Genomic DNA, 22,680 nt, shown 5'->3' with positions numbered 1-22,680 from the left:
TTTCCAGTGAAGGCATAGCTCAGCCTGGAAGCCTTATTTCTGCAAGTTTTACTTTGTGTTTATTGTTTGTGTTTAAGAACCTTTTTGTTTGGCCCTCGTGCCTGTTTATTTTGAGTCTTTTATTTAATAAAAGTATTTAGTTTGAACTGCAGTCTGTCTCTGGCCTCATCCTGTCACAGTGTCTTATGGGAAAATAGATTGGTATTTATTGAACTCTTACCTGCCCCCACACTCTGTCTTTCTGTTTTAGCAATCAGACATTTAAGAAATCAAAGATTCCAACATTATAGCAATTTCATGGTGAGTCAACCCAACTTTTCTGCTTCATTGAAGCAAGTATATATATTATAATGTAAAAAAACATGTTGTATTTTAACACCTTTTCTTATGAATGGCAGCCTATGGGTCCCATTGGCACAGATCAATATTAGCAGATTCCATTACCAAACTGTATGGGAAATTAAGGTGTAGCAGTAAACCATCTGAACCCACTAGCAAGATGTTTCAAATCTGAATACCAGTCAGCTTTAAATGTATCCTTCCCATCCACAATTTTTGTTTTTGTCAGGAGCTGCTTTTCACATTTGAGAAAAGCACTCATAGCAAACTACAACAAAAGAAATGGCTACAGAACAGTATAAAAAATATGGAATACCAAAATCCACAATCATAGCAATAATCAAGAAGACCCACAGCACAAATTAAATTGAAATGCTTAAAACAGAAGTGGACATCCAAAGAAAATTACAGGTACAGCAGGTAGGAGAATCGTCCGAGCAGCTAAAAATATCTAAAATTTGGCAAGTATGAACAGGAATCTGAAGCATTCTTCAACAAAATGATCTGGTCCAATGAGACTATATAACTTTTCCACAAAAATTGTCAATTCTCAAATTGAATGGAGTAGGGATTCAATGAAATGCATGCACATGGATTAGGGAGTGGTTAACATGTAGAAAACAGAAAATACTGATAAGAGGAGAAACCTCAAAGTCGAGCGAGGTAACCAGTGGAGTACCACAGGGATCAGTATTAGGTCCTCTGCTATTCCTAACCTACATTAATGACTTAGATTCTGGTATAGTAAGCAAACTTGTAAGTTTGCAGACAACACAAAAATAGAAGAAGTGGCAAACACTGTTGCAGCAGCAACGGTCATTCAAAATGATCTAGACAGCATTCAGAACTGGGCAGACACATGGCAAATTACATTTAATAGAGAAAAGTGTAAAGTATTGCACGCAGGCAATAAAGATGTGCATTATAAATATCATATGGGAGATACTGAAATTGAAGAAGGAATCTATGAAAAAGACCTAGGAGACCTATGTTTATGAAATGTCTTCATCTAGACAATGTGGGGAAGCTATAAGAAAGGCCAGCAAGATGCTCAGATATATTGTGAGAAGTGTTGAATTTAAATCAAGGGAAGTAACATTAAAACTTTACAATGCATTAGTAAGACCTCATCTAGAATATTGTGTTCAGTTCTGGTCACCTCGTTACAAAAAGGATATTGCTGCTCTAGAAAGAGTGCAAAGAAAAGCGACCAGAATTATTCTGAGTTTAAAAGGCATGTCATATGCAGACAGGTTAAAATAATTGAATCTATTCAGTCTTGAACAAAAAAGACTACGCGGCGATCTGATTCAAACATTCAAAATCCTAAATGGTATAGACAATGTCGACCCAGGGGACTTTTTCAACCTGAAAAAAGAAACAAGGACCAGGGGTCACAAATGGAGATTAGATAAAGGGGCATTCAGTCACAGAAAATAGGAGGCACTTTTTTACACAGAGAATTGTGAGGGTCTGGAACCAACTCCCCAGTAATGTTGTTGAAGCTGACACCCTGGGATCCTTCAAGAAGCTGCTTGATGAGATTCTGGGATCAATAAGCTACTAACAAACAAACGAGCAAGATGGGCCAAATGGCCTCCTCTCGTTTGTAAACTTTCTTATGTTCTTTTTGCTTGGGAAACCTTTCATAGTCATAAAAATAAACTAGCTTACTAAGGCAAGTTAAAACTTAATGGATAGAAAGTATTCATCAAAACTTTTCAAATCCTAAGACGTTTTGGTCTATGATGAAGGCCAGTTCTAGGAAGGGGACAGTGCCTTGCTTTATGTCAGATGGGCAAGTCTCAGCAGACTGTAGCTGATAGCTGATCTTTTAAATATGCTTTCTGTTCCTTGTTTTAATCCAGTTGATACTCCATTTGATTCCAGTACACATTTGCCGACATCTTTATTAGAGGATATACAATGCTCCCCAGTCCAGATTGTGGACTCAGCTACTGGCCCAGATGGCATTTCTGCTACAATGCTTAGGTACACTGCTCAAACCATTGCTCCACATCTTTCTTGTTTAATTTGTCCCTAAGTCAGGGAGTGATTCCTTCACAATGGAAGCACTCATGGGCCACTCCAATTCAGAAAGGAGGTGATTCAGGATTGGTTTCTAATTCTAGGCCAGTTTCCATTTACCTATTGTCTCTAAGGTTCTGAAGAGGATTGTGTACAGTTCTTGTGAAAATTACCTTTCCTTTAACCAGGCTTTAAAGAAATCTCAGTTTGGATTTCGAACTTCAGGAACGGGATGCACTTCTAACATTTCTTGATCCATGCTATAACTTGATTTCCAGTTACGGTACAGCTGTTTTACCTCCCCAGAGCCTTTGGCACAGTTCCACATAAGCCCTTTCATCAAAACTTTCTAAATACGGGTTTAGTTAAGGTATCTTAGGCTGGTTTTATGGGGTGTTGGCAAAGTGTTGGCAAAGTGTTGTTGTCCAGGGACAACTTTCTTCTAAGCTACCAGTGATATCTGGCATTCTTCAGGGGTCTGTTTTGCATCCTTTTTTGTTTAATTTGTATGTTAATGACTTGGCAACTGTTCATTTTTCAGAATATACCAGTATTATTATGTTTATAGATTTCACTACGTTTTATAAAACAATTATACTTCCAGGAACAGATTCAGTAGATTTTCTAAATTATATTGATGTAGTTTATGATTGGTTTGGATTAATTACTTGAAACTGAACAGTTCCAAAACTAAATGTATGATTATTTCCCCATCCAGGAAACCAGCTCCAACAATGCCTTTGTTTGGAGCAGGGGGGTTTCAGTATCCGATAACTTGCTCTGGGCACAGCACGTTGATTATGTCTGTGATAAAGCAAGAAGAGTTTTGGGGTTTACTTTTCGTTCCTTTAGAGAGGCCCGTCCAAATGTTGTTTTACATCTTTACAAAGGCTTGGTAAGACCTATCTTAGAGCACAACTGTTTTGCCTGGGATCTATTTAAAAAATACAATACTAAGAAGCTTGAGTCTATACAAAAATTTGCTTGTAGGGTTCTATGAAATTACTAAAATTGGGATTCTAATTATGATAACCTTCTTAGTCACTCCTCTCTTAAACCATCAAGTGGCAGAAGGTCACTTGGTGACCTTCTGCCACTTGCTCACCTTGCTCACTTCTAGAAGGTTTTACATTCACTGTGTTCTACCTCTATGTCAGTCTGAGAAATCTCCACAGAGCTGCTCTGAGAATCATTGCTCTCTTTGCTTGCACTATTGCGATATGTACCTGTGCAGGCCCTGCGGGCACAAAGTGAATGAACTAAACTGAAATAAACTCAAAAAAGTCATTCTTAATGGTTTTTCTTTTCTGTATTTACAGCAAAGACTTTCTGGGTACCAAGGAGACATCCCTGCTGTTGATGGGAATGTTTCTGTTAGCAGTGTTTTATCATGGCCAACAGGTATAGCAAGTACTTAAATTCTATTTTTACCATGAAGCCTCACATCTACATTTAATCAATTCACAGAAATATGACAACATTTCATTTATTTAGCGTCTGAGAAAGGCCATACCAAAGTTTGTTACAAATAACATACTAAATAATTTACTTTTTTTTTTTTTTAATTTACAGGTTTTAAATAAAGTTAACCTTACCAGTATATATGCTGCAATGTTTAAAGTTAAAATATAAAACAAAAATGTGTATATGCTAAGATGACACATTTGTTTTATATATTTTAATTATCATTTTGTTATATTTAACATATCTTTGTCAAGGGAAAGTGTGTTTGAAAACAAACAGTGGAGGTATTTTAGCTCTTTTGATGCCATGGTATCTGTACTCATCTATTTCTATTTAAATCTATTAATGTGCTTGTGATGTAGTTTATAACATAGTTAATGATGTAATGATCTACCATTCTTTACTATTTAAACCTTCAGGCATCATGGTATTAAGTCTATTATCCATTTATTTTCCTTTATTCTTCTGTATTGTACATTTTCTAATTTTGTATCTTCTAAACCTACAAATTTGAGGTCATTCCTGTTATGTTTTTTTTTTTTTTTTGTAAAGTATTGAACTTTTGGTTCATTTACATTTGTATTTCTTATGTTTGATAGGTGATTCTGTATTCTTTGATATTTTGTTACATTTTTTGGCAAAATATACCATTAACAAGGTTGCTAGTTTGGCATGACAGGTCCCTTAAGACTAAATATTTATTTTCTCTATTTGCGATTTACTTTTGTCTTTGCACATGTTTGTGTTGATGTCAGCTAAATTTGCATCCCATCTAAAAGCCACTACTGGTACTTTTTTTTCTGAATTATGAAGTTTCCTAAATGCTTCCAAACTGTTTTTGAAATGTTGGGTAATCATTTTGAATATATTATCAATGTACTCTTTTAACCTTTTTTCTCTTTTATTATACTCAAGTAGTTTTTCTGTTCAGTTTGTCAACTATTCACTTTTAAAACATTCTTTCTCAATAATCTGTTCTTCATATACTTTTTTTAAAGGTATTTTCAATTCCTTCCTCTGTTTTTTAGAGACAGTTTTGTCAGAACAGATTATTTGTAACCTTATACCCAATTGTTCGGGAATGGCTCTTTTTGTATGAATAGGATGTGCAGGTGACATGTAGGTATCGATGTATATCAGCAGGTTTTGAGTAAAGATCTGTTTGTTTACGACTGTAAGTCACCCTGGATAAGGGCGTCTGCTAGGAAAAAAATAAATTATTATTAATAATAATAATAATAATAATAATAATAATAATAATAATAATAATAATAGGTAACCAAAAAACCAACACTTATACAAATAGAAGTATTAAATTCCATTTTTTCAGGTCTGAACACACACAGACTTCATATAAGCTTCACACAGGTAGCCTTCATGCAGACACTCACAAACATTTCAGACCTGTTCTTTATACCTGCCTGCTTAATTACATGCAGGTGTCCCTAATTAAATGAGTGCCAGGTGATTCTCATCCTGGCTGGACTACATTTTCATATATATAGTAAATACGGACTGGAGAGGAGGGCTTAGTGAAAAACTATCGACCTGAGGGAAAACTATTGTTACCGACAGGGTGCTAAATGGGACCCTGCAGGTAACAATAGTCTTCCCGAGGGACATTTCATTTTCCATTATGAGCCGAGTCTACAGTACATATTTAGGGCCTCATTTACGAAAGGGTGCTAAACTTTATGGTGTGCAATAATTGCAATTACTGTGCGTGTTAATGATTTCCGTATTTATTATTGCAATTGTATACATTATTGCACAAAATAGTGGTCATATTATGGTGCACACTAATTTTATTGTGCCATACTATGGTAATCAGAATGAATATGTGATTTGTATGGTAATGCATGATAATGTATTTAAATGAACATCCAGCTCAGAATAATGAGATGAGCTGTATTCACATGGTATTTACTAAAGGATGTTGACCAAAAAGGCGCGTTGACCAAACAAACAGAAATAAACAAATAAGTATCGTGCTGGTGTAAAAACCAGCACGCTTAGCAGTTGTTTATATTTTAATAACACTCTCTCCTTGCTCGCTCTCCTGTACTCTACTCTGTACACTCTTCGCTTTAGCGCGGACAGCTGGAGGCTTTGATATCCTGGCCGAGGGGTTAACTAGCTGTTAATTATCTTATTAACCCTCGGCCATAGTCTGCACAAGTTTAGTAAGGATGCATGACTGTCAGCTAGTTAAATAAATCACTAGCTGATCAGTCATGCATCCTCGCGCAGTTTTTAAAATACAAAACAATAACAAAATATGCGGCGCTTCACCGTAATATAAACATAAATCATAATATAAATAAATAACAAACAAAGGGGCGGGACACTCCGCCACAATCACAAATGTAATATAATGGGAAATATAGTATTTTATTTCAATGGAAATCTCAAACAGTAAAAAAAAAAAAAAAAAAAGATGTATAATGCTAAATATTTAACGTATATTCCAAAATATAACATTCTTAACAGCACTGGAAAAAAGATACTGACTGTGAAAATGCAAAATAGTAAACAGTACCATTTTGAAATGCACTTCTTTTCCTGCACACTTGATAACAATGCTCAACGTGTTCTTTTTTTTTTTAATTTAGTAGTCGCCAATTGATTTGACCCCGTTTTTCTCCCAATTTGAAATATCCAATTGTTTTTTATGCCCAGCTCACCGCTATCACCCCTGCGCTGACTAGGGAGTGGCGAAGATGAACACATGCTGTCCTCCAAAGCGTGTGCCGTCAGCCAGCCGCTTCTTCTCAGTTTGCAGGCCCAACATGCAGCCAACCCAGAGCTACAACATTGCAGCACTGGGCAGTTTACAGGCAAACCCGAAGGCGCCCGGCCACTCTACAGGGGTCGCTGGTGCGCAGTGAGCCGAGGGCACCCTGGCTGACCACTCCCCAATTTTGTGAACCGCCCCCCTGGGAACTCCCGTCCATGGTCGGCAGAGGAATAGCCTGGATTCAAACCAGGACCTCCAGGCCATAGGGTGCATCCTGCACTCCACGTGGAGCGCCTTTACGGACCACTCGGGAGCCCTTTCAACGTGTTCTAATTCTGCAACTTTTACATATAATGTCTGTTGATGCAGAATCCTGTGTAAGAAAATTGGTGCTTCTGCATTTCTTTCTTTAATTTTTTCCAGCACTCTGCTAGCCAGTCCACTCTTTGTCCATAGTTATAATCTTTCATAACTGCAACCGTTGCACTGCAAATCAGACATATTGCCTTGCCGTCAAAATTATTCATTAAACAAGTAATCATCTGGCTAACGATTTTGGAATCTTCTGTGTTCCGCCTCCACCTTTTGCTTCCGTGACATCTCCAACAACTTTTTGGCTACTGATTTTAAATTTTACACAAAGTAAAATAAATAATTTAAACAAGCCTTCGCTTCGCTATCCTAATCAAAATGATGTGTGCTGTGTGTGTGAGAAAACGGATCCTGTGTACTATTTGATTGGCTATTTTACTACCTCTGTGAGCTGTGATTGGCTTAAAGGGTCAATGTAAGCCACCTCCACCTTCACAATAAGCTACTGACCAAAAGATACGCCTGGACTGCTGGGGCTTTTGATATCACGGTGGTCACGGGTAAGTCTCTGACATTATCGTACACATTAAATTATCATTCACAATACATGTAGTGTGCATAGTATGGTATCTAAATTAGCCAAATACTGTGAATATAAATTAATGCATTCTCTGTTAGTAAACTGGGCAGTAAATTTAGATTCCTCCCTGCCAGGAAAACATGTGAGAATGTGGCTGGAGCCCTAGGGAAGACTGAGGGGGGAGCCACAGGGAATAAAAGCCAGGGGAGAGGCCCTGGCTGGGGGAGGGTTGGAAGGAGAGAGTTCTAGAAGAGAAGGAGTGTTTTGTTTGTGCTGTGTTTTCTGTTTTTGCATCCAGTGAAGGCAACGCCCAGCCTGGAAAGCTTATTTTGTAAGTTTTGCTTTGTGTTTATTTTATGTTTAAAACCTTTTTGTTTGGCCCTCGTGCCGGTTTATTTTATATTTGTGTTTATTAAAAACTTTATTTTTTAACTTAAAACTGTCTCTGAGTCTCAAACCTCGGTCAATCCTGTCACAGTTGGTGTCAGAAGTGGGATAGCGCCACCTGGAGGCTCACAGCAGTAATTTTTTTTTCTTGAATTTTGGGAGTTTTTTTTTTTGGAAACTTTATTTAAATGGGGAAGAAGAGCAGACAGCGGCAAAGGCAGGAGATGCAGCAGCCGAAGAAATGTAAGCTGCTGCAACAACAGCCACCCCAGCTGTAGGACCCAGCCAGCCTTTTTCCGTGGTGCTCTTGGTGCGGGAAGGAGGATCATCGGTGGAGGTCCTGTCCAGATGGGCCACCAGCTGACTGGTGTGGGCGCTGTGAGGCGGATGGCCACAGCTGGGCAGGATGCCACCACAACCCGGACCAGGAGCAGCTGCAAACCCCGTCCTCGGCAGCCACCCCACCACTTCCAACATCACCGCCTTCACCACCATCATGGGAGATCTGGGAGTGGCTGGTGCACCCCGAAGCAGACCTCCCCCACGACCTTCCCATAGCCATCCGCACGCTGTGGCGTCGAGATGGGGAGAGGTGGGAAGAGTGGGAGAGACGACACCACCTGGTTTCCCTCCAGGATATTGCCAGCATGGTGCTGGATTACCTGGAGGTAGACATGGGAGGGGCTCCCGTCAGTGAAGTAGAGGAGTGGTGCGCTCACTGCTGCCAGTACGGGCATGAAGAGGACGCGTGTCGAGAGCTCGACTGGGAGCCAGACGTGGAGGAGTCTGAAGAGGAGGTTGAGCTGCCGTCCCGAGAGCCAGAGAGGGAGCAGCCGTCTTCCCGAGAGCCAGAGAGGGGTGAGCTGTCGTCCCGAGAGCCAGAGAGGGGTGAGTTGTCGTCCCTAGAGCCAGAGAGGGGTGAGCCGTCGTCCCGAGAGCCAGAGAGGGGTGAGCTGTCGTCCCGAGAGCCAGAAGGGGAGGAGCCGCTGTCCCGAGAGCCAGAAGGGGAGGAGCCGCCGTCCCGAGAGCCAGAAGGGGAGGAGCTGCCGTCCCGAGAGCCAGAATGGGGGCCGCTGCCGTCGCCCAGAGAGGGGGAGCCCGAACGTCCACAGCCCGAGAGGGAGGAGCCCGAACGTCCACAGCCCGAGAGGGAGGAGCCCGAGAGGGAGGAGCCCGAACGTCCACAGCCCGAGAGGGAGGAGCCCGAACGTCCACAGCCCGAGGGGGAGGAGCCCGAGCGGGAGGAGTCGGTGCGTCCACGGCCCGAGCGGGAGGAGTCGGTGCGTCCACGGCCCGAGCGGGAGGAGTCGGTGCGCCCACGGCCCGAGCGGGAGGAGTCGGTGCGTCCACGGCCCGAGCGGGAGGAGTCGGTGCGTCCACGGCCCGAGAAGGGGAAGCCCACAGGCCCAGGGCTGAAGGGACCCGCAGGGGAAGAATACAGGCTGTTCCCACCTCCACCGCCAGCAGAGGGAGAACAGTCGGAGCTGTCTCTCCCTCCGCCGCCAGCAGATGGGGAACAGTCGGAGCTGTCTATCCCGCCTCCGCCAGCAGAGGGAGACGAGTTGCTGTTGTTTCCGCCTCCGCCAGCAGAGGGAGACGAGCTGCTGTTCCCGCCTCCGCCAGCAGAGGGAGACGAGCTGCTGTTCCCGCCTCCGCCAGCAGAGGGAGACGAGCTGCTGTTCCCGCCTCCGCCAGCAGAGGGAGACGAGCTGCTGTTCCCGCCTCCGCCAGCAGAGGGAGACGAGTTGCTGTTCCCGCCTCCGCCAGCAGAGGGAGACGAGTTGCTGTTCCCGCCTCCGCCAGCAGAGGGAGACGAGTTGCTGTTCCCGCCTCCGCCAGCAGAGGGAGACGAGTTGCCGTTCCCGCCTTCGCCAGTAGAGGGAGCCGGGCCGCTGTTCCCGCCTCCGCCACCAGAGGGAGCCGGGCCGCCGTTCCCGCCTCCGCCACCAGAGGGAGCCGGGCCGCCGTTCCCGCCTCCGCCACCAGAGGGAGCCGGGCCGCCGTTCCCGCCTCCGCCACCAGAGGGAGCCGGGCCGCCGTTCCCGTCTCCGCCTCCCGAGGGTCCGCTGCTGCTGCCGTCGCCTCCCGAGGGTCCGCTGCTGCTGCCGTCGCCTCCCGAGGGTCCGCTGCTGCTGCCGTCGCCTCCCAAGGGTCCGCTGCTGCTGCCGTCGCCTCCCGAGGGTCCGCTGCTGCTGCCGTCGCTTGGGGTCTTCGGGAATCCTGCTTCGCCTGGGGTTGCCAGGGATCCTGCTTCGCCTGGGGTCACTACACTATGGCTGGAGCCCTACGGAGGGGAGTTGCTGGCCAAGAAGAGGGGGAGGGAGGTCAGGAGACCAGCTCCCCCAGCGGCACTTTCGTGGCAAGATAGTGTGTGGCCGGAGCCCCGGAAGAGGGAGCTGCCGGCCACGAAGAATTGTGTGGTGCCGGACGTCCCACCATGGCCACCCCCATGGACACTGTGCTTCCCCCTCTTCTGGGACTAAGACTGAGGGGGGAGGTGGCCATTTAGGCCATGTTGTGCTTGGCACAAGGGGGGGGATATGTGACGGGGGACTGCCCTGTCTTTATGATCATGGTTGGGACTGGCAGGGAGGGGGTTAAAATTCCTCCCTGCCAGGAAAACATGTGAGACTGTGGCTGGAGGCCTAATTGAATAATTAGCTATTATTGATTAATTGGGCTCCAGCCACAGGGAATAAAAGCCAGGGGAGAGGCCCTGGCTGGGGGAGGGTTGGAAGGAGAGAGTTCTAGAAGAGAAGGAGTGTTTTGTTTGTGCTGTGTTTTCTGTTTTTGCATCCAGTGAAGGCAACGCCCAGTCTGGAAAGCTTATTTTGTAAGTTTTGCTTTGTGTTTATTTTATGTTTAAAACCTTTTTGTTTGGCCCTCGTGCCGGTTTATTTTGTATTTGTGTTTATTAAAAACTTTACTTTTGAACTTAAAACTGTCTCTGAGTCTCAAACCTCGGTCAATCCTGTCACAAGCATATATAAGTAAACATTGACTTATATATTTTGTTTAAATATAGCTGATGCAGCATAAGTAAATAAATAAATAAATAACAGAAATTGTTTTTGAAATTCATACCGCAAAGTCTTTTTGGTGTGCATAATCCAGTTTATATCCAGGCCGTCAAATTTGTTTATATCGTCGAGTTGAATTTGTCTGAATTTCAGAAAGTCACAAAATAGTGGCAGTGACATTTTAATCACCATTTTAGTGTTTGGAGCATCTTTCTTTTGCAGTATGTTTTCTAATTTGTTTTCTGTTAAGTCACAGAATCGCTATTCAGCAGTTTTTTCACATTTAGACATTTTCTCTTGTTGTGAAGAGTGGAGATGAAAGGTGTTCATTTAAAAAGGGGCACGACTGACAGTGATGTGAACCAATCACATGACAGATGGAGACTATTGCCCAGTGGTGTAAGGATGTTAGGGCAATAATTCAATCTGTTTTTGCTCCCATGATCAGGCACACCCGCAAGTTTTGAAAACTAAATTCACAATTCACAAAAACTAAATTCATTAATAATCTTGTACAATTGCTTATTAATGACAGATGTCATGCTGTAACTTGTGACAATGTGGGTGTGTGGCAGGGCAGAAGAAAAGCCCTGCACATAATTAGAGGAGGCAGGGCTAAGCCTTGCTTGTAAGTATTGTATTATAATTTAAAATGTATTATGTGTTGGTGGTGGTTGTCAGGGATGGGATTCATTTCTTATCCCTGCCAAATATATGTGAGAATGTGGCTGGAGTCTTAATTGAATGATTGATGAGTAATGAGGCTCCAGACACATGGTATTTAGGAAGGGAAAATGTTTTGTTTGGAGGAAGGGAGTTGGGTGAGTTTACACTGTGAGTGTTTGTTGGCATTATATTTAAAACTTTAGAGTGACGGCTAATGCCCAGCCTACAACGGTTTGGTCTTTTGTTTGAACCTTTTATTTTGGTCCTTGAGTAGGTTATTTTGTTCCTATGTATTTTGTTGTGAGCAGTGTTTTTTGTTGATTATTTGTGTGAAATAAATGCGCTCCCCAGTGCTTAAAACCGCAGTTCTTGAACTCTGAGTCTCCTTCATACCTCCTGACCGCCTCAGACACCCTCACCACAAGGTGAAAAAGGAAATGTGAGTACTATATAAACAAGCAGCAGTAAAGCATCTATTAGCAATAGGTAACAACTCGGAATTAGGAATTACATTAATAATAATAACATACAACCATCATGTTCTCCAAAAATGAATCCTCAGATTCTTCTGTGTGGTATGGCTTGTCCCTTATAAAAGTTGACCATAGTAAAAGCAAATCAAAGTGTAGTAAAACATAATGAAAGCATGGTAAAAGCATAGGTAAGCTTTGTCAAGCACAGATAGGTACAGTAAAGCATATACATTATTTATTGGTATTTATAATGTATTTATTTGGCAGACACGCATTTAGACTAGTCAAAAAAAGGCATTTACCATTGTACAAAATGGTACAGGATCACTTTTCTTTCTTAAATTTTGGTGGGAATTCAGGACTTAGCATTGAGATCAGGCATGATGCTGCCAGGGGCTGTGAGAACTTCCCTCAGAACTCTGAGTAAGCCGCAATAAACATGTATTGTTCTGTCTTGTTACTGTACAAACCTGCACAAATTGTTGTATTGATATTGCCATGGATAAACTGACTTTCCATGTAATATTGTAGGCAGTTGACCTTATTAGTTAAATACCGTTAGTGTGATTTAATGTGCATGCCTTCTTTATTTTCCTCAATATGATACTATTGTGTTGGTATAACCATGGTTATTATAAACGGTTTACTGCAATTTACGCTTGTTAGCAAAATCAATATTTCTGTACCATGACTGCAACTGAATGACCAAAGTTTTATTTACTTTAAATACAATATTCTGCTATTAGGAGCAAATGGTAAATGTAGACGCATCATCTGTCTAAAACAACAGTTTTCTTTAATTTATATCAACAAGCCACAGAAAAGTAATTAAATTATGCCAATAATGGCATTATACTGGTATCCCAATGGTATTTTGTTAGAGTAAACACTATAGCAGTAAGAATTCCAATCCTGCTTTGTGAGACACTAACCTTTAAGGCAAATTACAAGCTAATGTACAGAGTGAGTGAATGTATATATAGCATATAAAGTTCACCATATATTATGCAGGTTTCTCTGTGGGGTGAACATTTTCTTGGATACTAAACCCTGTGGGGAACACAAAGGCCATTTTCTGGTTTACTGTAACTTCAATGCAACTAAAACAGTTGGTATAAAGTATCTTGCCAATCTGCTTGAAATAAACAACAGCTTTATTTCAGTAAAAAGAAAAGTGATAAACCTTGATATATTTTAAATGTGTTAACAGCAACAAAATGATAAACAAACAACCTGAGAAAATACCTAATTCTAGCAATTTGATTACTAATACTCCAGTCACACTTTACTAATACTTCAGCTCCTTAACCCAGTTAATTTCTCTTGTATGTTAATCTGCAGCTGGAATACACAGCCCGCCTAGACTTCCTCTGGCGTGTGCAGGCCAAAGAGGAAATCAATGAAATGAAGGAGCTACGAGAACATAACGAGAACATGCTCCGGAACATTCTGCCCAGTCACGTTGCTCGGCACTTCCTGGAGAAGGATAGAGACAATGAGGTTGGGACACAGCTTGAATAAATATGTTGTTTAGAAGCAGAGAGCCCCATGTTATATGCTAATGTGTTGTTTTGCCAGGGGCATATATAATGAGGTCACTTTATCTAATTCTGTACCTACTCTGCTATTTCCTCTACTGTGTATTTATGTTCATAGTTGCTTTTGAAACTTGGTTTGAAATTAAAATATTCAGATAATGGCACCGAGGGGGGTTAAAAATTTAATTTTAGGTCAAAACAGAGGGGCAATAACATGAATGTGTGTTTTTGTAGGGGTTTTAATCGATTTAATCACACTGATGGGCTTTGATTAAAAAAAATGTATCGATTTTAATCTTGTCTACCTGAGTGCGGTATCAAGAAACGGTGCCCGGGTGCTTACAGGAAGGTATATCCAACATCTCAGGATGACTGCAACTTGCAGCATTTGCTCATCGGTGCTTTCTTTTACGGCAGTACTACAAGTTTATTATATCATCTTGGTCACAACTAAGTAGATTTTTTTCTTTTTAGTCAACACATTTCTTTAAAATGGTATCAGAAAATTGATACTGAAAAACATTTGTTTGAAAAACTGGCTGGCTTAGTGATTTACCTGCAGTCTATATAGATCATGTTTGCTGTTAGGAGAGTTGAAACGTAAGCTGATAAAAGCTAAAGAAATTTCCAATGGTGGACACATTTTTTAGTTTTTAGTTTTTTCTTTACTTTTAAGTGTTAGCGTGTAGTCTGTGCATTACTTTGGCAGCTTCAAACTTGCAAGAATATCCTGTTTGTAATATCGGAGAAAAGGCATAATCAACTTAATAGATATCCGGGAGACACACGAATAAACGTTACCTGGATTAATTTCACAAACATCTGTCTGGAACTGGTTTTCTGTCACTGATCGGCCTGCTACCCCTGGAAATGTTGCTTTTTCCTTTAATTGTTAAACATGTTAAAATGTTCCTATACATTGCACTGCAATTAATAACCATTTAATTAAAGTGTTCCATAAGCTTTATTGCTGTCAATCAATCACATCATTATGTTTAGGTATCTTCATCCATACACTGACAGAGAAATGATTCATGTCCTTGTAAATGACTTGCTTGTATGCTCATCCTAAGCCAATGTGTATACATTTGGAACACTGGCCTTTCATCCAAATATAACACAATGACCAAAATTGTGGTATTAAGAATGCCGGGAATCCTGGCAGACCCTGATCGAGTCAACTGACATGACACACAACAGCAAAAAGGCATGGACAATAATACTTAAATTAAGCAATGACCCACTGTGAACAGGATGGCTTTGGGGGTGACGTCAGGCCAGGAAATGAATGGAGACAACAACAGACTGGTGTAATGAAAAGCGCTGTGGCACATTTAATTCAAAATAAAAGATTTAAACAAAGCCAAAACACTGACACAAAACAAAAGGGCACATTGGCCAAACAAACAAACAAACAACAAACAGTGACAAATAGTATGCTGATGGCAAAACCAGCATATGTAGAAATTGTTTTAATTATTTTTAGTTTTTACTCTCTTCTCCACTCCTGAACACATTAACCCTGAGTGAGTGAAACATTCACCCTTTTATGCAGCTGTACCTACACTGGATTGCTAATCAATCATTCAATTGGAATCTCGGTACATCTGCACGTGAACTACTTTGTGCACTTCCCGATTGTGCCATCCTCGTGTCTAAATACAAATATACATTTTATAACACTCGTGCTACATAACCCCACATTATATCCCGTGCACCAATACCGATACACCAACATTAATACACCACACGCAACATAAACATAAAATACACACAGTGGCGGGGCAAGTGAGCACGGGGTTGCACAAATTTAGTTCACGTGCTGGGATTCAAGTGAATAATTAATTATTTGGAGTGAATGCACGTTTCATTCACTCGGGGTTGTGTGTTCGGTGAGTGGAGAACGGGTGTGGAGTGGAGAGAATTTAAAAACTAAGGAAAAAGGAAATATTTAAAATAGTTTATTTTTTACTTACCGTGTTCGTTTGTCTGTTCGTCCACTGTTTAAGTGTAAGTCAGTTTTGTTTGTCTACTTATTTTGGCGTAAAGTGCTGTGTCATGTGTTGTGTTCAACCTTTTTATTTTTGTTTGTTTATTAAACGCACTTAGCGCAGCTTTTGCGTCTCAGTTTCACCCGAGTACTGCCTGTCTGTTTGTGCTTCTTTCTGGCTTGACGTCATCCCTGCAGCTGAACAAATCAAACAGTTTAGACCACAGACCCAAGAATGGCCCCTCTGCCTATACAACTCAAGCACAGCCAGTCAAAAAATTCCAAAGATATGGCGACATGCTCATGTCATGGCACTCCTGAAGCCAGGGAAAAATCCATCTGATCCAAAGAGCATCAGACCCATCTCGTTGCTATGCCACACGTACAAACTGTACAAAAGACTCATACTGAACTGGCTTGCTCCACACGTGGATAAACACCTAATCCACAAAAAGGGTGGTTTTCATCCTGGAAAAACAAGAAGTCAGCTGCTCAACATAACCCAACATACTGAAAGTGATTCGAAAGAGGTCAAATCACAGAGCTGTGTTCGTTGACCTAACAGCCGCCTACGATACTGTCAACCACTGTCGACTCCTCTACAAGACGCTGGAAATGACAAAAGATCTACACCTTACAGAGCTTATATGAACACTTCTCGAAAACAGATGTTTCTTTGTCGAGTTGGACGAGAAGTGAAACCAATGGCGGTGACAGCAAAACTGCCTCCCTCAAGGGAGTGTACTTGCACCACTGCTATATAACATCTATATGAATGACCAAACAAACGACTCAATAAGAAAACATTTAATTTATGCAGATAATCTGCGCATAACAGCCCAAAACACTTTGATTACGTTGAAACAACTCTTAACTGAGGCGCTAACCGGACTAACTTCACACTATGATAGAAACCAATTACGTGCCAACCCAACGAAAACATAAGTCTGTGCCTTCCACCTGAAAAACCATAAGGCCATTCATCAGCTCAACGTCACATGGTCTGGGACCCCGCTATCTCACTAATCGAAACTAGTCTACCTTGGTGTTACTCTTGATCGAAGCCTCTCATACAAAGCACATATCACAAAGACAAAAGCGAGGGTGAGCACCCGTAACAACATTCTATACAAGCTCACCAACTCAAAATGGGGAGCTAGCCCCTTAACCATTTGAACCACTGCCTTGACTCTCAGCTTTTCCACCGCCGAGTATGCATGTTCTGTATGGGAGAGATGCCAAGAGGCTCGACCCCAGCCTGAATGCCAGTTACTGATGCATCACAGAATGTCAGAAGCCTAGCAACCTTAACAGTTTGTAACAGAACGATCAAGACAAGCAGATGTGAGACACTTGTTGTATGACCACTCCCCAGCACGCAAGCGACTGGTCACGCAGGAGCTTCCTCACCAGCACCCAACCTCTCCATGCCACACCCAAAGAAACCTGATTACGATGTGGAATGAGAGGCTAGAGACCAAATGTGACGTAGAAAAAATTGATATACCAGCAGCCGAGTCCTTACCACCAGGGGCTGATGAACCATAGCAAAGGTGGCGATGTCTCAACTGCCTACACACCAGAGTCGGACGCTCAAAGGAAGCAATGAGGAAGTGGGGCTATACCATGTGCTCAACCACCTGTGATTGCAGCACTGAGCCTCAGACTATACGACATCTGCTGCAGTGTCCGCACATGCACAATGACCTTGCAAAGAACAACAAACAGGCAAATGCATGTGTAGAAAAATGGTCAAACATGGTGTAAAGACACAAGAAGAAGAACACAATGGCAATGTTTCATTTTGTAGCCCATTCACCACTTGCTACACTTCACTCTGGTGACTAAGCCATAACCTTAAACATTTTACTATAAAAACTAAAGCATTTCAGTCAAACATCAAGCCTTTGTTAACTTGGTTTTAAATCTGTATACTTTCACCTTGTGTTTACAAAGCTTTTAATAACCCACGGCATCTATTATTCAGTAAAGCTAAATCTATAGACTATTCAATAGATACCTGCGTGGTTTCTGGTATTTCAGCTTATTCAATCTCACTAACTGTGTATAAGAAAGTACTGAGGAAATGGGTTCATAAATATAATTTCCCTTTTTCCTCATTTGGTGTGATAATTGCAATATCTGTCTGCCAGAGATATATACAGTGTAGCGGTATACACTGACAGAATTATATACAGTGTAGCAGTATAAACTGACAGAATTATATACAGTGTAGCAGTATACACTGACAGAATTATATACAGTGTAGCAGTATACACTGACAGAATTATATACAGTGTAGCAGTATACACTGACAGAATTATATACAGTGTAGCAGTATACACTGACAGAATTATATACAGTGTAGCAGTATACACTGACAGAATTATATACAGTGTAGCAGTATACACTGACAGTGATATATACAGTATAGCCGTATACACTGACACCAACTCATTATATATACACCAACTCACTAAAGTCTGCCCGAGCTGCCTCTCTCTCCTCTGTCCTAATTCTCCTTGACCTCTCTGCTGCCTTTGACACTGTTGATCACTCTATTCTACTATCATCTCTCGCTGACCTGGGAATCTCTGGCACTGCTCTGGCCTGGTTCTCCTCCTACCTCTCCAACTGCACTTACCAGGTAGCCTGGCGTGGAGCAACCTCCACACCTCGCCCTCTCTCAACAGGAGTCCCCCAAGGGTCAGTCTTGGGTCCTGTTCTCTCTCTACACCCGCTCCCTGGGCCCCCTCATCGCATCCTATGGTTTCTCATACCATTTCTATGCTGATGATGCTCCGATTTTCCTCTCCTTCCCCACCTCTGACTCCACCACCCCCTCCCGTATCGCCTCCCGTATTTATCTTGCTCTTAATTGTATTATTACTTGTACTGTGATACTTGAAATGTATTTGCTTACGATTGTAAGTTGCCCTGGATAAGGGCGTCTGCTAAGAAATAAATAATAAATAATAATAATACAGTATAGCAGTATACACTGAGTGATATATACAGTGTAGCAGTATACACTGACAGTGATATACAGTGTAGCGGTATACACTGACAGTGATATATACAGTGTAGCTGTATACACTGACAGTGATATATACAGTGTAGCCATATACAGTTTCTAGTGGTGGACATTTGCTATTAGACATGGCAAAAATAGACTGGTAACCCTATTAAAGTATGTTTATTATATTCTTAATATAAAGTAAAAACTACAAAATTATAAATGAAACCTTCAATTTACATCTACAGATTAAGGCAATCCTGAAACAAGGGAAATGCGAAGAACAACAATTCAATTAGCATACAGCTATTAACAGTAACAGATCAGTTCAGTTATTGCTACTGCTATGAAATTTGTATATGGAAATGTCTTAATATTCTATTTAGTAAGATTTGCTAAAGCGGTGGACTTAAAAAAAGAAAATGAAGGTCACTTTAAGGAAGCATATTAAGTGTACTTTAATAACTTCAAAGATAATTTAGTTTCTACAGTGGGCAAATTACAGATAATGTGTGGATTGTGGAGCATTGCTTACTTTTTATTTTAATTGAAATGTTTACAGTTTAATACAGTGTCTTGTATTCTTCTTCTTTTAGGAACTGTACTCTCAGTCGTACGATGCAGTTGGAGTGATGTTTGCATCAATCCCAGGATTTGCTGACTTTTACTCCCAAACTGAGATGAATAACCAAGGAGTGGAATGTTTACGTCTTCTCAATGAAATCATCGCTGACTTTGATGAGGTGATTTATTATGTTAAAACTGCCATACATGATGATTGTATTATCCAATCTAAAACATATCACAAAAATATCCATTACTCTTTAAACATGAACAGATCAACATTTTCTACAATTTATTTTGTACTTTTATTAGAGACAATAAATTCTTCTGAAACTACCTATCAGGTTGATATAGGAACTACTAAATAAAAAAGCTACATTTTTACAAATTTTACAATGGCCATCAAGGCTATATATACTGTAAATACCAGGAACAGGAAAATCATTGTTGTATGTATTTATTTATTTATTCATTCATTCATTTTTTCTTTTTTATTAGAAAATGCAAATGAGATATGCTTGATGTTTACAGTTTTAATCTAGCTTAAAAGTGAGTTCCCTGCCTGAACCACCGCTTAGCTAAATTTCAGTTAAGAAAACTCATGCAATAGAACAATATTTATTAAAGCTTAGACAACAAATAATACATTATACATATTTCCATTACATCTTTGGCCTTGCCCTTCGAGGTACCCCTGCCCATAATTTAGTTTGTTGATAGTGGAGAAGCTGACTGGAGAGAAGGCATGGGCAGGAGGGCAGGCTATCTGCCTTCCCTAAAAAGATGAGGCCATTGGACCGCAAAACCAATTGATACTACCTGGCCTTTGGTAGCTACGAGGGGGCAGGAGCTGCCACTCCCCAAATAAGGAGCCATTTTTAAATGCCAAATTGTAGTTTGATTATATTTTACTACTTAACGGCACTAGCTCAGTTGGAATACGTTAGCCACCTGAGCAGCCGATGCTGCCCCCTGGGGCATCCTAGCACAGACGATGGAATTCCTGAAATTGAAATCGGGACAAGGCATCAGCAACTGTGTTAAATCGGCCTAGGGATGGAAGCAGCATGCAAGGTGAAACTTGCTGTAAGTAAGTCAAGTGAGACGTCTCATTAATTTCATAATTATTGGAATAGGTGACTGACCTTTGTTAATGATTTGGACGGTAGCCTCAATATCGCAATTAACTATAATTTGTTTCCATTTCCATGAGTGGCCCGAAATTGAACAAGCCGCAACGATACGGTAGAGCTCGAAAAGAGCTATGGATTTTGCTGTCAGGGAATATTTAATTTGTGAGGCCAGGATTCTGCAAACCACAGACCTCGAAACCGATAGAGGGAGCCACATCAGTGTAAAATTGTAAAAATTGTAAAAACCCTCTTGAGGTGTCGTGGGCTAGTCGACGAAACACAGAGGATGGAAGGTGCCCACTTGAAGACCCCAGAAATGTACTCTAATTAGCTCAATCCAGACGGTTGTCATGCTGATGCGCTGGGGAGACCGCACTGTGGTTGATCCTCAGAGCCAGCATCGCAGCCGTTGTGTGTGCTGATGCGCTAGGGAGGTAATAAGCTGATCCCTGGAGCCAGCATTACACTTCAGCCATCAACACCAGACAGAAGGAAATCTACATCATCATACAGAAGGAAGCGCAAATGGATGGAGACACATATGGATCACATTAGTTTACTGTAAAGCTGCATCTTAGTTGGTGCTTATCTTGGCGAGAGCCGAGTTCAAATCAGCTTGAAGTTTTAACATCTACTCTTGTGTAATGGAAATCATTATAGAAGGAGAGGTATCATAATGGTCATTATAAAAAAAAAGAGATGCCCTTCCAATGGTTACAAAACAGAGACCAAAATTTTAGATCTGAACAGCAGCCTTCATCTAGTTTAAACTGCGATTGGAGAGAATCCATAGACTTTTCTAAATCTAATAACCTGGATATAAATGATCTACCTTGAGGAATTATACGCATGGCAAAATTCAAGTGGCCGAGTAATGAGAGAAGCACTCATTTTGTAATTGTGTCTACCACAAGGTATGCTTCTATAAAAAAAGTAAATACGCTGTCATTGCTCTTGGGGTAAGGAAGCCTGCATTTTAACGCTGTCAAAAACTATATCTAGAAACTCTGAAGTAGAAGGATGTTTTCTTTTCTCCTCCAAAAGGGGCACACAAATTTGTCAAGTTTTTCTGAACGTTGATATACGAGCAGGAGTACAGGAAGTCAATAACTAAAAAATCATCAAGGGGATGAAGTACAAAAGGTAATCTACAATTGTTAAACTGAAATTTTAACTACATTTCAACAGAGATTTGTATTAAACCTTACTTAAACTACGTGGGAGAAGTGAGACAACAAGCAGTGCAAGAGTTGAAGAGCATAGACAGCAGCACTTTACCAGGCAAACTTAAACTCTGGTGCTTTCAGTCTGGTCCACTGCCAAGACTGCTGTGGCCACTCACTGTATATGAGGTTTCCTTGACAGCAGCAGAGAAGCTGGAAGCATTAATCAGTTCATACATCAGCAGAGTGGGACTGTATGGTAAAGGGATACTACAGCTGCCAGTCTCAGCTCTAACCAAGGAGTTTAAGTGCACCAAGGTTCAGTTGGAAATAACACTGGTAGAGTACACGACGAATGCGTGAGGGAGGCAAAGGAAGCTGTGGAAGATGCAAAGGCTGCCCTTCATATCGGTGATATCATGGGGCAAGTACAGCATGGAAGAGGAGGCCTTGGTCTCAGTTCAGCTCCTACATGGCACAAAGCATCCCCAGCTCAATGGAGGTAGTCAACGAGGTGCAAAAGCAGGAGGAGAGGATGAGGTGCATAAAGGCAATTTCCCAGGCCAAGCAGGGAGAATGGATGAGATGGGAGAGTGTGGAACAACGCAAGATTGGCTGGCAAGATCTATGGACAATGGAACACAGTTTCCTCGTCAGGTCAACATATGATGTTCTCCCATCATCACAGAATCTTAATCTATGGGTAGGAGAGGATCCATGGTGTCCTTTGTGTTCACCACCAGCTACATTAAGACACATTTTGGCAGGTCAAGGACGGTTCACTTGGCATAATGACCAGGTTTTGCAATGTTTGGCCTTAGCATTGGAAGACAAGCGCAGCATGACCAACAGGTTGCCACCAATGCCAAAATATATGACACACAAAGAACAACATTCCTTCTTCCAGGGGAGCAACCTCCAAGAAAAGTCATTAAAACTAAAACTTGTCTAGGACAACTGGAAACTGCTTATTTTCCCACCTGAGATTGCCACCACTAACCTTCGACCTGATATTGTCTTGTGGTCTGGATCAGCACGCCTTGGTCACCTGGTAGAGTTAATAGTGCCATGGGAGGATGCTTCGGTACGCTCAACTAGCTGCTGAAGTGGAACAGCGAGGATGGAGAGTCCAGGTTTACCCAGTGGAGGTGGGTTGTTGTGGATTTGTGGCACACTCTCACAACCCGGTTTCTCAGACATCAGATTCAGTGGTCAAGAGTTGCGACGCATAGTGAAGAACTTATCTGAAGCAGCAGAGAGGAGCAGCAAC

General features: G+C 41.6%; 1 protein-coding gene across 2 annotated transcripts in view; it reads left to right on the top strand.

Moving 5' to 3' along the window:
- adcy8 (adenylate cyclase 8 (brain)) overlaps nt 1-22,680 on the top strand; it is a 229,790-nt gene that overhangs the window by 153,312 nt on the left and 53,798 nt on the right. For both annotated transcript variants that reach the window (XM_033998810.3, XM_033998809.3), the window contains 3 exons: nt 3,687-3,768; nt 13,348-13,506; nt 19,147-19,293. In XM_033998810.3, coding sequence (XP_033854701.2) covers nt 3,687-3,768; nt 13,348-13,506; nt 19,147-19,293 — 388 coding nt within the window. The remainder of the gene's footprint in view (nt 1-3,686; nt 3,769-13,347; nt 13,507-19,146; nt 19,294-22,680) is intronic.

This window comes from Acipenser ruthenus, chromosome 4, assembly GCF_902713425.1.
Source record: "Acipenser ruthenus chromosome 4, fAciRut3.2 maternal haplotype, whole genome shotgun sequence".
In the NCBI taxonomy this organism is placed as follows: domain Eukaryota; kingdom Metazoa; phylum Chordata; class Actinopteri; order Acipenseriformes; family Acipenseridae; genus Acipenser; species Acipenser ruthenus.
The sequence above is the reverse complement of the archived record's forward strand: the minus strand, read 5'-3'. Positions and strand labels throughout refer to the sequence as shown.